Raw genomic sequence first — 16,427 nt, 5'->3', positions numbered from 1 at the left:
ACTTATCTTCACAGAAGTACCAATCAAGACATGAAGAAAACCTTATACTGCAGCCCACAGCATAGGCATGGTCTTTGATCAAGGATTTGGCCTTAGTGTTTTATGTCTTAAATCAAGGAAAAGCACTGGAAAAGCAGAGTGATGTTTTAAAGGCCTGAGTATATGAACACCTGCTTCTTCACATTTGTGCAACCTTGCTGCCCACAGAGATTGAAAAAAAGAGGACCAGTTTGAAAGAGCCACCTGGGAGGCCATACAACTAGAGTCCGACACATGAAGTAAACTTCTATTTCACACTCCTAAACATGTAATGGCTCTCAGAGCTGGTGTTAACCCAAGGAGCCAAACTTACTGTTTTCTTTCAAATAATCAACTGTCAGATTACTGTGTAACTAGAAAAGGGAGCAGCTCTACAGCTTAAAACAATCCACAACAAAAACAAAGCAACGGCTTTATTATACCTCATCACCTCTCAGAAAACAATTCCTACTGTAATACCTAAGCATGAAATCAGCCCAATCTGTAAAACGCCACAGAATGCGTGAAAGGAAACACACACAACAAAGAATCTATCAAAGGCACAACCAAATAAAATATCAAATGAACTTTGAAAAAGATTTTTTTCATATACATATATAGATAGATAGATATAGTCTGTGATTGGGCTACAGGAATTAAAGACATTTGTTTAATTTATTACTTAAAACAAAAAATGCACGCCATTTTTACTTGAACATAATTAATATAGCCTTTCTCATAGGCTCAATTTTAAAATAACCCTTATATTCTATACATTGAAAGAGCGTAAAAGTCTTTCTGCAGCTTCCAAAACCAACAATATCCAAACGACAGTCAAACCTGAACTGAGATACTTATTAAAAATATCAAGTCTGTTTTAGGGTGGAGGAAAAGGAGAAAGCAGGCAGAAGGAGAAAGGACATACTGACTTCCAGTAATGTTTTTCATTAAGAGGCTGTTGATCAATACCCACTACATTCATGCTGTCACCAAGATAGTAAATTTCACATAAAATCTTTGATACTAGAAGCCAATTAAACCCCATTAGAAAGTGTTAGAAATATTCAGTAAGGCATTAAATAAGAAGGCATCCCTAAATACTATCATAAACATTCCAAGTTAACTTTAAATGAAATGTGTTGCAAATGCATTTCATACAATAAGATTTTACCTATTAAAAGGGAAAAAAAAAGAAAAAAAAAAGCTTTAAAAAACCCCCAAACCACTTCTTTCTTAGGTTCTTCACTGCTTTTCAAATTACTTGTTCATTTCTCCCAGATGTAACAGTCGACTTTTCTTGAACATACCATCTTAAGTACATTGTAAATGACAGCTATTCATAGTAATAGCAGGTCTCAGACTATTTCCATAAGGATTACTAACCTTGGGCAAAGTATCTTTATATTGACACTGTTTGTAAGCATCACCATAATAATCTGCAGCTTGATTAGCTAGTTTAGCTATGATACCATCTTTCATTTTATCTGGTGGGGGGAAAAAAGAACAACTATGATTAGCATCAGTTTTTACAAGTCAACACGTAAATTATTTCTACCTAAAGCAGCAACAACAGCAGTGTATAGTTTTGCATTATAGCTCAAGAGTGAGATCCCATTTTCCCTCTCAACATCCAGCTGCAGTTTCCACGCTTTCCACTTTAATCATGAAGCTGCAGGTTCAGTCAGTTTTAAGAGAAATCTTTTGGCAGCTGCTTGCAGTTATGCAGGGTTAAGGGTGAAGCTTCCCCTCATGGCAAGGGCAGGCTGCCAATAAAAGCCGCAGCTCCACTCTCCCCTTGGCAGCGTGTTCCCAGCCCCTCCCTTGGGCTGGCACAGGCATTTGTACAGCCATAATCAAATAATTCAGCTGAATCTAGCCAACAAACAAAGAAAGTTAATTTTCAGCAGGATCCATTCCCTAATTCAGCTCTATGTCAGGACTCTCCAAAATTTGCAATAGTGGAGGGGGAGAGAAAGAACTTCCTTTCCATGGTAGCCCACACCAAGGTGAGCTTACAGGGAATATAGAAACACCATTCCCAGGTATCTATAATCATAGTTCTTCCAAGTGCTCTTCATATCTTCATCAGAGCTGCATGCATCTGGCAGCAGCGGTATTCTTTGCCTCATCTCCTGACTCTATTCCTGAAGCCAAAGCTGTTAAAACAGGAACATGCTGCATCTATCTTTATCTTCTTTTATAATCACCTGTGGCCTGCACTAGCAATTCAGCCTTCAAAGAGAAGGCAGGCAGCGTGAATGTTGACCATCCACCCTAAATAGCTGCCTTCATAGACAAGTATCCTTCAAACCAGACGATTTTCATGCACTGCCAGATTGATAAGCATTAATGTTGGGGGTGGGGGATGGGGGGGAGGGGAAAGGTCTGCAGAGTATACTTAAGCACTAAAATAAAATGAAAAGAACGCCCAAAAGGGCTGCTCATTACAGCTCATGCACACATCTACAATACTTCAGGCAAGAGCTATGATGTTTTATATTAAAGTTCTGTAATGTAAATACATTTAAGATATGCCAGAGCCACTAAAACAGGAGTTAATATGATCTATCAACTTACTTTTTTTTTTTTAAGTACCTTTCTTTCCAGTGCACTAAATATTTAATAAAACCAAAACAGAAATAAAAATCTTTCTAGCCTCATCTAGTGTGCGGTAGTTGCATCTTTCTTCATAGAGCATGGGCTCTAAGAAAAAAAAAAATACTGTCACATTAACCACATTTCCATCAGCAAACAAAGGAAATGTCTGAGACTCATTTGTCCATCTGGACAGTTAGGGATAGATCTTTCACTGTTACAGGCTTTAATTTTTACTCACATCTCTTTAAAATATTATAGCTACAATGCAATCCTAGAGATGGAACAGCGAACATCTTCAGCCTTAAAGAGACATTTAAGGAAAACATTAAGAAAGGCTCAGAAATAGAAGAGCTGATCTGTAGTCCTGCAATGGAGTGAGATTTGACCAACCAGTTTGTTTTGCCGGACACCTGTGCTTTCTTTCAATTAGTTGTAAATAAACTCAGTTCCATCAGAAATACCATGATCAGCTGGTAATGCTGCTAAGTAAATAGACTGTCCCAGTCTACAACAGTAGTTTCTTGTTGAGATTCTCCTAAATGCAGTAAAACCAAAACAATTTTCTGGGATCTTCCTTGTGAATGGAAAAATCACCCTAAATAAGATAACCACTATCTTCTCTCCTTTACATTCCAAACTTTTGTTTCAGGGCAAGGGGGCGGGGCCGCGGAGGAGGTGGGGGGAAGGAGGCACATACAAGCTGTATATCCCAAAGCAGAACTAAGGACATCTGAAGTTTTAGATGCATAACTTCTGATAAAAATAGGCAGGAGAGCAGAAAAGCAAAGAGTAAAGATCCTGTATTGAAAATGATATTCCACAGGAATATTTTTCTTTGAAGAGTATGTTCTTTAATAGCTGCATGAAAATATGCAGCCTCTAAATCAGTATTTCACAATCAGCTTTTAGCAGCTAGGGACATAACCCTTTGTTTTGCCTGCAGAATTTGACTTTTTGTGATAAATTGGGTGTTCTCGAAGTCAGTGTGGGTCAGAGAGGTCTCCTCTCTGTAACAACAGGAGTACTGGAACAAAAAGTATTTCCTTTAAACTCCTAGGAAATTTCCTTTTTTCCCAGCAAAATCATACCTTTCTAAATTCTCACAAAATCTTTTCCCAGATTGGGGGGGGGGGGGGAGTAAGGGTAAAATCTCTAAGCACCATTTCTAGTAGTTTCCACTGTTGAGAGAACATGCCTTTTGGTCGCAGGGGGAAAAAGAAGTAAAAATTTAATAAACCCCCTTGTAAAGATAAAGGCTAATGTTCTTGGACACAAAGAGAAAGAAAAGGCAAATGGGACAACTGCAGTGTCAAATGAATATTAGACACATTCTGCAGTTCATTTTTAATGACCTGCACTTAGAAAAAAGAAATCAGTAAAGGCAAAAATGATCTTTTGAAAGGCCCTTTGAAAACTCCTGGTTACTTAAAATGCTTGTAACCTTTTGTGGAAGTTGTAATGAGCACATAAAATGTGAGAGCTGAAAATTGAGATATACCTCTTGTAGCTTTCAAGAAAAACACTTCTTGGGCTTGAGCCAACATAATAAGGCTGAGAGTTCCAACTGTGTCTGGAGAGATGTCCACTGTAGGTTCTCGATTCAATGCTGACAAGACAGTGTCTTTAATGTGTTGGAAAGCGCCACTCGCAAACTAAATAAAAGAAAAGTATTATCCTTCATGTTTCTAAGCAGTTTTTTCCTCTTAAAAATGCAATATAATTTCATAAACAAAGGCTTTTTTGGCATATGGTGTCCCCTTTATTGTTTAACCATCAAAAACAATTCCTTGTCACTTCTCGTTCTTGAAACTATCTACACTGAAAACATTTTTTTAAACAAGACTGACTACAAGTAAAGGTATATCAGCTATACTTAAAGGCATAAAAGGAACAAGGAAGATTTAATACACTCTACCAAGCAGAATGAAAGAGATTATTACTGCATAACATGACAAGATCAAAATTAGCTAAAATCTATTAAATCTTAAGATGAAGGTAGTTAGTTACCACCGGCTTAGGGGAAAAAAAAAAAACTCATCATGGAATGAAATCCTTCAAACCAGTACATAAAAATGAGTAAAGACCAGATAGTAAGCCAACCCACCTTGACAATGAAGAGAAAAAAATATATGTGCAGCTGTAAAACTGAGATACTTATCTGATGTTCTAAGATTAATAATTCTGAATTCTAGAGCACAAGCAGGGAGCCTCTGTACCTGATAGTGCTTAGCTGCAGCTTTCAGTCCTTCATCATTATCTAGATTCTGTTCTGCTGCAATCTGACTTGCTAATGCTCCACAGTTGAACAAAACGCAGGTCTTCTCATACCCCAAGCTTGCCAGAGCTGCAATCAAGAGAGATAGTTTTAAGAAAATAACCTTGAGTACTCTAGCCTCCTACAGATGTGCCATCACTAATATCTGTATTTAAAGACATCAACAGTTTCAAGCCAAAAAATGAAACAATCATACTTTTAAAGTCAAAATTTTCTTAATCCTGGGGGCTGAACATAGTCTAATACAGTTCTTTCACAAAATGTTTCAAAATGAGGAACTACACAGACTTAAAAGCATAAAAGCAGCAGCAATAATAGCTATAGCGATAGCAATATAGCAATAGCAGTAATCTGAAAGTCTGTCCAACTACCGTGCAGTTTTCCTGTCTTCAGGAGCCAAACACACACACAACTGAAGGATAATCTGAAACATGAATTTACATGCATTAATCACTCTGCAATAACTGCCCGTTTACATGCTCTCATTATATCTTAGATGAGATTAACTACCCCTCTCTCACTGAGGACAAAGGGTTTTTGAACCTTCTATCATACCATCTATTGAGATGTAGGGAAGTTTTCACATCTCAAAGTTATTGTATCAGACTGCAAATACTGACAATCATCTTGGTTATACTTTGGTTATAAATGTACTGTAATATTTAAAGATTTACTTAAATAAAACGTGCTCATTAGAGAACTGTGTGGCCTGTCCAGACTCAATACCTGTAGTACTTCATAGCCCCAGAGGATGGAGCTCACACTTCTAGAAACAGTAATATCTGAGCATCAACCATTTTGAATGTATTAATTTTCTTAGGAAAGTTATTGGCCATATGCAAGTGTTGGAAAATCTAAAGACTGCAGCTATTGGTTCCTTTTTAAAAGTGTCCAGACACTCATCTTGGACAATACAGAAAACTAAACTATTGAATTTTCAACTTCACAAACCCAGCTACAATAGGTGTAACTTGTATCCTTAAAACATGAAGGTACTGAAGGGACACATTTGTTTTACTCTAACATCCATCATCTTTATACAGCTACATATTATCTGACACATCTCTGAAATATCTATGTTGGCAGTCCCTGACCTGCATTAAATTTTCAGGTAAGTAGCCACAAATCAGACAGGCAGTTTTCCCCCAGTTTCACTCTTTGAGTGAAATTGGTTCGATTTACACAGTCACTGTATAGTTATTCATTTAGATAATCTCTCTCTGAAGTTTATTTTTCAGAATTTTTCTTAAAAAGGCTTCAAAGTTTCCAAAGTATAAAACTACCTTATACCCAGAATTACTCTATACTCTGGACTGGATCCCAAGTATGATTTACTACAGCAAGAACAGCTGAATAGCAGTGTAGCTTTTCCTCAGTCTCTTCTGTTTATAGCTCTATAGCTCTACCTGCTGACTTAAACCAACATATTTCAGATTACATCTCAGGCTGTGAACCTGGCACTTTTCAAGCAGCCAGTGCCTGTCAGCTAGCCCTGTAATACAGTCAATAGACTCTGGGATTCAGAGGAAGATGGGAAGGGAGGAAAAAAAAGAAGAAATCAGTTTGTCACCGCAGCAGGACCCAGAACTCCCAATTCAGATCCCTGGATCTTGCCCCCATGGAAGTCAAATGAGCTCGGTGTTGAACTTCCATCTGGAGCAACGATCACCTCACATTCACAAGTCAACAGAAATGTTATCCCCTGAATAACTAAAAACCTTCCTCTGCACTGAGAAACCTCACTGATGATTCTGATCTGAGACAAAAAGATACACATATGCTCTTAATCTGGAGAGCAGCATTTGAATAATCTTCAATACAACACTCTAAAAATATATACAGAAAGACTGCTATTATTTCTTTCCACTGATTCTAAAGCTCCAAAATATTATTGCACTGCTTGTTAACTGAGCTTTACTCACATCTCATTTGCAAATTTCTTTGATTTTTCACATGGACTGTTGCATAAATCTCTGCCCATCTGCCTCACAGACTACTATATAATTAACCTGTAGACAAGCAAGCATTCTCAAGCTGCTATAACATCACATGTATTCAAATTCTCAGGGTAATTACCAACATTATGATCACTGATGGTTCTTCTCATATAATTAAGTGTCTATGGTGATTTACAGACTATGTTCAAGTCATAATTAAATATTCTGAACATTATTATGAAACAGGTTCATTTAACATGAAACGCTAGCATAAGAAAAATCAGAACCAATCAAATTCTAAGGAAAAAAAGCAGTATCTTCAGAAAGGTGGCTGATCATCGAGATGCATTTTCTAGAACAGTTAGAAAATAAAGCAAAGAAGCGTGCGCAGCATCTGCTTATGCATAGGAATGTGGTGTATTGTTACGCATACAGTTCGCACAGTGCAGCTGTTGCAGGTATACTTAGAACATGTAAAGTTACAGTGACTTTCTTAGTAGTTGCTAACAGAAAACTGTATGTGGGACAGCATCAAAAACTAAAAAGAAGAAACCCTAAAAAAGAAAAAACATTCTAATAGGTTTTTCAGGTCTGTCTGACACTCCAAAATTGCAATGGCTGTCTTACAATGCTAGCCGTAACGAACACATAGGTATAAATAGAAACACTGTGAATGACAATACACCACCTATCAGCACCTCACTTAATTTAACAGGATTTTGTCTTATTTTCTCCGTGGGCAAGTTTTCCAAACCCATCTAAAGACAGCATAGAATCAAACTCATTTTGCTTGCAGGAAACCAGTATAAATTGTTTTTTCTTGATAGTATTCAAATGCATATGAAAATATTTTTAAAAGAAATGACAGGAGAATCATTTTAGGGCATAGGCAAATCCATCTACCCTCTTCTGAAATAAAACATGATGTCAGACTAGGTTACTCAAGCCAGCTAACCATCACTGCCCTTCTTCTTTAAGGAACTCACTCACACTTATACAAACACATTCCAAGAAGATCTTATTCATATAAAAAGAATTGGGTTAACAAAAACCTACTACTGGAACTTAATACTTGAATAATTTTCAGAACAAGTTTGAGGAGCAGTAATCTCCATTAGCACAAGTATTATCAGACCACATATCTATTTGTGCCTTTGAAAAACTGATGTCAAATAGCTATTTAAATTTTATAGAAATTCTTAGCATGGTACCCATTCTCTCACTACCAATGTTGAAATGATTAATCTGTCACTAACATAGCTGGATTCATTCTAAACCTATACTGAAAAGACTAGAAAGACTATTTACTGTTCCCATCAGCTATATAAAAATATTCTCAAAATTTACTATCTTTATTACTTGCACTTTCACTATAACTACATACCCAGTTTGACAGATCCTCCAAAAAGTGATCCTTTATCAAAGGCATCTTTCCATGTAAATGTTACACAGATCTGAAAGTTATGGAAAAAAAATATTTATTAAATACAAAACATTCAGAAAATATCCCAAATTCACATATTTATCCCTTGTTATTCTAATTAAGTAAAACATTTATTTCACCTGTAACAATATAAACATTCCAGGAATTTCAAGAAATCACTGAAAGGTTGCTTAAAATTTTTCTTCTATGTTTTCTCCTTCCTGTCAGTTTGCTGAAGACCTTTCAAGCAGCAAGATGCAGACACTCCTCCCCCCAAAAGTCTGACAGTCAGGTATGTTCACAGTTGAAGTAAACCACCCAACCAGGCAGTTACCACTGTTCCAAATTACTAACATATTTGGAACTGCTTTGTAATACATTTTTTATGACATACATACTAAAAGTGAATTTAATAGGAGCATTGTCAGGAAAAGCACTCAGGAAGGAGAAAGCAGGTAAAACAGATGTGTTTTACGCTATACTTCTCAGCATGTATTTCAGAGACAATACAAATATTTCACAGAATCTGCTTTGAAGTTTCACAATTTGATTCCTTATTCAGCTGATCAAACTCATTGTAGGCAAGTGCTATTAGCCCAGAAAAAAAGAAAAAAAATCCCTCATTTAAAAAATAGCAGAGAAGAATAACTTAAGAAAGAGACAGGCCTACAACACTGTTTGCTAACATATTTTCCTCTAGCAGCCAACCTGGTTCAGGAAGTTCTGGTGACCAGCTTTTTCATTCCATTGACTATTATAAATTGTTCTGCCCAAGGGAAGATGATTTTCAGACCCCGCTCCTAAAGTTTGCCAGTTCTTCATGTCTCCATGTCTCAAAGTTTGCAGATAATCTCATCAAACCATTTACACATGGAAAACCCAAGTGAGTTCTTGGCTATAAGTTAATGCAGCTAAGTACAAAAACCAAATGAGCGTGAACTGCTACAAAACCGCTCCCTTACCCGCTACCTACAAGTGCCTGACAGAAGCACATTTTTTTAATCATAACATTACCATTCAATTATGTTTCGGTTAAGAGAGAAATGGAAATTCTGTCCGATTTGTAAACACCTCCAAAGAAAACATGTCTTTTTCCTCCTAAATATAGAGGCCTAAAGATCTATTCTACTTTCCACCCAAGGAAAAAGGTTAAGCTAAAGAAAGGTGACAGAAACAAATTTAACGAATACAATGCCTACAGAAAATTTTAATGTAATTTGTAGGTGCAGAGACAGAAATAACATGGTAAACTCTTCAATGGGCTCGATCTGTTAGCTACTATGAAGGAAAGATCTGTTCTACCTCAAGAACAGAAGATCGCATTCCATCTACTAACTAACATTTTTTCCACACAAATTATGTTTGGAAAAGCCTCTGTAAGATAGTATAAAACAGACTTCTCCTTGGAAAAAGGAGTGTCAAAGAGAATCTTTCAGCAAAATGCAGCTCCTTCTGAAACAGACTGCAGTGATTGCCAAACGAAGTCTAAACTTCTCTGAGCCCATGTTCTGGCATCTGGAAAATGAAGGAAATTGCAGCCACTAGAGGTGAAGTCTCAGTGCAGATTATATGTGGCTATAGACTGAAAATAACCAGAGATTAGGAAAATAAGGCTCAAAGAGATTAAATGTCTTGCCCAAGAGAAGTACTGTTTAGTGGATTAGATACAGACTTGTTGTACATCCTTAGGTGCCATGACTACAATCACTACAGTTTAACAACATATATTTTAACAGCTTGATATATCTTCTTACCTGATTTTCAGAGAATGGAAATTTTGGTTCAATAGAACACAGCTGATCATAGTACCTAAAGAAAAAAAAAAGAATAAATAAAAAATGTTTAAAAAAATGGAGAGAGTGCACACCATGAGACAAACCAAATTGTGGGCTTTGTTTCTTATATTGGCAGAGAAGGAAGAGGGCACTGAAATGCCCCACGCAAGTTACAGGGCTTATTCCTAGCCAAGGAAGATCCTCTGGGGAGCTGCAGGACACAGAGAGAAATTCTGCACGTTCAAGGGGAGATAGTCTGTAAAGGTGAAAGATAACATTGAATCCCTGCCTCAGTCAGAAGCAGAAGAGTATCACAGGCCAAGCTGACCCATTCCACCTTCGGAGGGAGGATAGATTAGATAACAATATCATGCAAAGGAGTCTCTGTACATAGAAATGTGTGCAGGGAGACAAAGCATACATTAGATATTAAATCATGTTGCAAAAAGAAATTATGTACAGCATTTAACTAGTATTAACAAGCTATACTACACGCTCTTCATCTGATTATTATATCCCACTCCCCTACAATTTCCGAGTCATCTGTTTCAACTTCAGTCTCTTTGAAATACATGCCATTTGCCTTGCACAATATCAACTGAAGAGCCTCACCCTGATAAAACTCTTTACTTGTAAGCTTAGTTTTCATTAGAGCACATTACAGCAGCCACAGTCAATTAAAACCAAAAGCTTCTCCACACCAATATGTCTACTCACAGTGGAAGATGTTTAGGGAAGAATATCAGAAAGATGGCAAGTATAACATAGCCCCTCACACAATTCAGCCAGACAACAATTAGCAGTTCAAGGTTTTCCTGAGTTGTACACTATGTCTGCACCACTCATTAAACATGATAGGCCATATGCAGAACAGAAAACCCTTAAACTGCCAACTGCTGGAAAAAGGTAACAGGTGAAGCCCTCTTTCTTATACCATTCCTGCAGCACCAGACACACGGGCATACAGTCGACATTATAATGGTCAAATTTCTTTTTAACAATTTATATTCCCAACCTCCAAAACACGTTGTTGGCAGTAAGTTTCACAATCTGCGTGCTAAACTTGGTACACATTGTTCCTGTTTCCTTAAATTGTGTTATTAAATAATAGTCACTATTGATCTGGAAATGAAGCACATGTACAAAGCCTGTACTCCTTTGACGATAAATTCAGAAAGCATTTGAAAAGGTCAGATGCAACATTAAAACAACCATTAGCATATTCTTCACTGAATTTTACCTGTTGATATATATACTTGAACTTGTCCTACTTGAACTGTCCTACTGCAATTTTCAAGATACAACATACTATGAAAAGCTACAATAATCTGAAATAGGAACCCTGCGGAAGGTCTTCTACTAATAGTTGAGTTAAAAGAAATTGTTCCCAAGAAAAAAAAGACAGTCTGCAGAGGTTTACTGTGACAATAGTTTACCAAGATTAACTTTTAACAAACTACCAAGTACGTTAAAGGCATAGTTGGCGGGGGGGGGAAGGTATTTAATGTGGGTTTTTAAGTCATTAATATAATTTGTTTTCATTGTCTACATGAAACTATGAATCTACTTGTCCTGATTCAGCATTAAGATTGCTGCAGCAAAAGTGGTCATCACAAATTCAGATTTCAAATATGCTTACACGGAGAGACTTTTTCTATAAATCAGAGCTGTTTTTAAAAACAAAATATTGGCATGTCTCAGAGCCTGATAACTTTAAACTATGTGATAACACGGGTAACTCATTTCTTTCAAAATGTATGAAGTAAGCACACTACTAAAGGTACTGGTTAAAAAAAAGTATGTGTACTTTTGATAGAATATTCTTTAATTTTCTTTAATAGCTTAAATTTCTTTAAATAGCTAGCCATACTTTGGAAAAAAAAAATAAAAGGTGTATTTTCTCTATTGCATCTTTTCAGATGACCTTACATCCAAGTCTGATCTATAAACAAGTAGTAGAGAAGAGTATCCTTTCTGTAGTTTAGCAAATTCAGCTTTGCATGTTGATGCTCTCATCAGCAAGTTTGATCTAATTTATCACGCCACCAAACTCACAGGTTTTTTTCCATTTCCTGATTGTTTTGACTGATGCAGATTAATGCAGGCAGTACAAGAATTAGTTCACTAACTAATCATTCTGAAGATCATTTCAAAAGGTGTGCTTAAAGTCTTCCTTCATTCTCTTTCACTGATCTCAACACAATCTTTCTCACGCAGTACAATACAGAAAACAAGACTTCCCATACTGCCTCCTCCCCTCCCAATTAAATTTGTCATTCAAAAGCCACCAGTAAAGCCAGGTTGTCTTCCCACGTTGCATGACTACCCAAGTCCTCATCTGCCATTCCGGTAGAGGCAAGATGCAAATCTCATTAAATGGCCGTTTAAAGCCAGATGCACGTAAGTGTTGGCTGTTTGCAAACAGGCTATTCTTTGTCCACAGAACCATGAACTAAAAAAAAAAAAAAAAAAAGTGTATGTTCCTCCCAAACACGCACATTGCTCTATCACAATCTTCAGATCTGCTGATTTTTTCTTTTTTTTTAATGTTACTTTTTTATTATTGTAAATATATGAGGACATTTCTTTTTATTAATGAACTTGAAACTCTGTTCAAGATTTTAGAAGCTCCTTAAACCTCTGCAGGCCCCAAAAATGTAAAATCATTTAGTTGTGCTTAGCAGTAAGTAAATGGTAAATGAAAATGTTAGCCACATAACAGTATAAAACTAGCAGCACAGAAAATAAAGCGGAAATTGTACAAAGATGGAAAATAGACTTTGAAGGAAAAAAGCATATCTGATGCACAAGTTAGTCATACACTGAAGGATGAGGGTAAACATAAAAAGGGTGTTATTTAAAATAAAATTTACAGAAAACTAACTATTGAGTAGACAGACATTGCCATGCAAAACAAGTGAGACAGCAGGGAAATAACAAACACTGCCAAATTATTAATTAAATAAAAGCAAATAAACAGACAAACTCCATGAATTCCCGATACACCAATGAAAGTGAGAACAGATGACAGCAACACAGACGTAGTTCTCAAAGTAGAGCTTCCTTTCAGTAAAGCCAACGTTACGCACTCAATGCTTAATAAAAATGAGTTACAGCAGTCAAATGATTTGGAAGTCAATGTCTTAAATATAATTTAATTAAAATACAAGTATATGCTTTATGCATGAAGAACCTCAAATACTGTTCCTCCCTCAAAGAACCATAAAGAAAAATCTCCTTCGAAAGAACATAAGAGATAGCAGGATCTGCTTTCATTCTTTTTAGATACGCATTGTAGTACTGAACTCACAGCTGGAAACCAGAACTGCAACTTTCAGCCCACAGAGAATTTCATCATTCAAAATAAATCCACACCTCCCCTTGCTTCTTTTTAAAAGAACTACAAGAGTTGTTAGCAAAATTGAACTGCTTAAACTCATTTCACCATCCTATCCCTCCAGAAAAAGGATACTGAGTCCTGGTTATTTTTAATATTAAAAGAGGAAGCAAGGAAATCTTTGAAGCTATAATTATACTACAAAAAAACTCCATACTTCACCAAATTTAGTATGACAGAACACAGAATTTAAGGGAAAACATCTGTACCAAGCTCACCTACACACTACTTTGCCTTCAGAGGACTAAAACTCTCACAAAGCAGACTCTTTCAAAGCAGACAGAGTTTTCCCAGTTACATGGCACCCCAGCTTCACTTTTCAGTGGGAACAACAAATACTTCTCCAGCAGAAGCAGTTGTGTTCATTGGTCAAACACTAGCATATCATACATCTCCATGGCTTTACTGTTCCATGCTTGCCTAGGTAACAGGGCTGCAACTGAGTACATTTCTTATATAAAAAAATATCAAATTCTACAGTAATTACTCAGCAAAATGAGGCTCCTAAAGATTACAAAATACTGGGAAATCATAGATTAATTAGCAGCAGATTAATCCCTAATTTCTTAACAGTTAAACAGTCCACAGTGCTCTACTAGGCATGGTGTACAAAAAGCCATTAAGGAATAAATGTACGCAAGGGGTATCCATATTATAAACAGCTCTTCCAACCTTACCTACTTCACTAACCAAAGTTTTAGACATGGTGCATGTAAACTCCAACTTTAACTAAAATCTTCCTAAAGTAGTACTTAAACACAAGACTTAGCACAACTGTTAAATAAAAACAGAAAAGTACTGGAAGTTGAAAGGAGACAGGAACTTTCAGAAGAATTGCAAGGAAGTCAAAAGCTTTTGCTCTTTCAATTATAAGCTTAGCTGGATACTTCTATCCAAGCCTCTGAGTATGCAGACAGGCCGACTTTCCAAAGTAACTGTATTTTACAGACTATTAACAAAATATGTGTGTGTGTATACATATACATATATGTATAAAATGCATATTTTTTAATATATATAAAATATATTTAAAAACCCTAAAATAGTCTTACAGAATACGAACGAAACTTACTTTCCAACATCTGTAATGAATACGAATGGTAATTTTTGTTACAGAAAAGAGAAAACATACATTTGACAGTTTTATGTTCTCTCTCATTTAAGTACCTTTTAAGGCCGATTCTGTATTTCTGCCTATAAGACTGTGAAGTACTATGAAATAAATAACATAAAAAGATTTTAGTAATTAATCCTGAATTTACGGTTAATTCAGACCTTCATTATATCTCACTCCCACTATAAAGGGAGCAGGGAGACATTCTCAAATGGCATGATTTTAAATGCAGATGCTTTCTGAGAACACTGCACGGCGCAGCTTCTGTGGTGCAGGGACATCATTTCTTGTTCACACATTATGTGGCACCAGTGTGGTGCCACATTCAACCCCGACTGCTATCACAGCACGTGGGCAAGCTGCTGATCATGATCAACAGCAGTGAGAACAGATCTGTTCACCTTAGCTGTTCTCTGCATATGGAAATAACTGCAAAGGAAAACTGACAATCATGCAATTGCAAGCACTTTCTCTTCTTTATTCAGGGAGAAAACCTGAGGTGAAGTTGCACACTATGGCTTGAATTAATTTAATGACCTACTAGCATCGGAACTGAGGTCCCATTCAGCCTGTTTGGCTTTCAGCCACACTCCTTCTATCCTCTTTTCTGCCAGCTCTGATGTTCATCTGACCTTGCACTGAACTCATTCAAGTTGCTCACCTATTAGGGAGCCATTTACATCCTTTGGTGGGTTAGCTGCCTTCCAGAACTGGCATGAGGGAAGGGCCAGAACTGAAGAAACAGACCAAAAAAAAAAGCACAACTTCCTCCTTTCGGCAGGGGAAAGATGTTAGATAAAGTAAAGCCACATGATGTGACTGGGCCAAACAAGTATTTTAGATAGAAACTACTCACAAACCCAGCTGGCACCATTAGAAAAGGAAGCTAAGTGCCAGCATTTGAGAGAAGAGAATACTGTGCCTTTCAGCTTGGCTAGCAGAATCAATCTTTCAGTTCATAGATTCTCATTATTTCCATGACCTTCAAAAAGCATACACAGTAATACCTTCAAAAGCATACACAGGAATAAACAGGAATAGAACAGGAAACTACAGAGATACTATAAAGCACAATGATCAGTACAGTCATAGGTTTTAGAGTCCAAATACCCAGGGAAGGGTTGATAAGCTCAAAAAAAACAAAAAAAAAGTAACTTGCTTTCTTTATAAGTTGTTACTTATTTCTGTTACTTTTTTTTTTAATTTTAAAAGCACAGAATATAGCAGTGAACATCAAATGTATTGATACTGGTCCATGATAATGTTTCAGAGATCTGTAACATCTACAGTCATCTTTTTTCCCTGTACTACAAAATGTCTTCACTCTTCCTTTTTTTAAATAAAAAAAAACCTTGGCACTGCTATCTCAAAACTCAAGAGTTTTGAGAAAATCATATTCTGGTATCACAGATTTTTGATGCCAAATTTGCAAATAAAAGTATGTACGTAGTACTCAATTTTAATTAATTAATCCCAATGACATCTGCGAGTAAGGAGCTAGATGTAAATGGGCTTAAAATGTTCCCAATATTGAAAAAACATAACAACAGGATTACTACAGTAAGTCAATACTGCAATTTGCAAACGTTACATAGAGATGGAAAAGAGCGAGTGCTTCTGTAGCCGATGGAGCAGGTTATACAGAGCAGTCTTTATGGAGTTCACTAGGCAGAAGGTCCAAATTTATCTTTTGCTCATCTACCCTGCAAGAAGCCTGGCACAACAAAGGCACCAGTAAACTTTCTGATAACAGAGTCTGCTATGTTGGAAATAAGCCTGTAGCTTGGAAGAAGCAGTACGGAGCTACTAAACACAGAAAACAACTTAGAAGAAGGAAAATAAGGGGGGGGGGGGGGAAGGGGGAAAGCTGATGAGAAACGTGACAACAAT

General features: G+C 36.6%; 1 protein-coding gene across 2 annotated transcripts in view; it reads right to left on the bottom strand.

The window, feature by feature from the left end:
* Positions 1-16,427, bottom strand: part of PDCD6IP (programmed cell death 6 interacting protein) — a 32,154-nt gene that overhangs the window by 14,792 nt on the left and 935 nt on the right. For both annotated transcript variants that reach the window (XM_026101314.2, XM_026101315.2), the window contains exons 2-6: positions 10,006-10,060; positions 8,213-8,282; positions 4,833-4,960; positions 4,115-4,268; positions 1,402-1,502 (exon numbers count right to left, since the gene is read on the bottom strand). In XM_026101314.2, the coding sequence (XP_025957099.1) occupies positions 1,402-1,502; positions 4,115-4,268; positions 4,833-4,960; positions 8,213-8,282; positions 10,006-10,060 (508 nt within the window). The remainder of the gene's footprint in view (positions 1-1,401; positions 1,503-4,114; positions 4,269-4,832; positions 4,961-8,212; positions 8,283-10,005; positions 10,061-16,427) is intronic.

The sequence above is a fragment of the Dromaius novaehollandiae genome, chromosome 2 (genome assembly GCF_036370855.1).
Source record: "Dromaius novaehollandiae isolate bDroNov1 chromosome 2, bDroNov1.hap1, whole genome shotgun sequence".
NCBI lineage: Eukaryota > Metazoa > Chordata > Aves > Casuariiformes > Dromaiidae > Dromaius > Dromaius novaehollandiae.
Note: the sequence above shows the minus strand (reverse complement) of the source record. Positions and strands in the feature narration are given on the sequence as shown.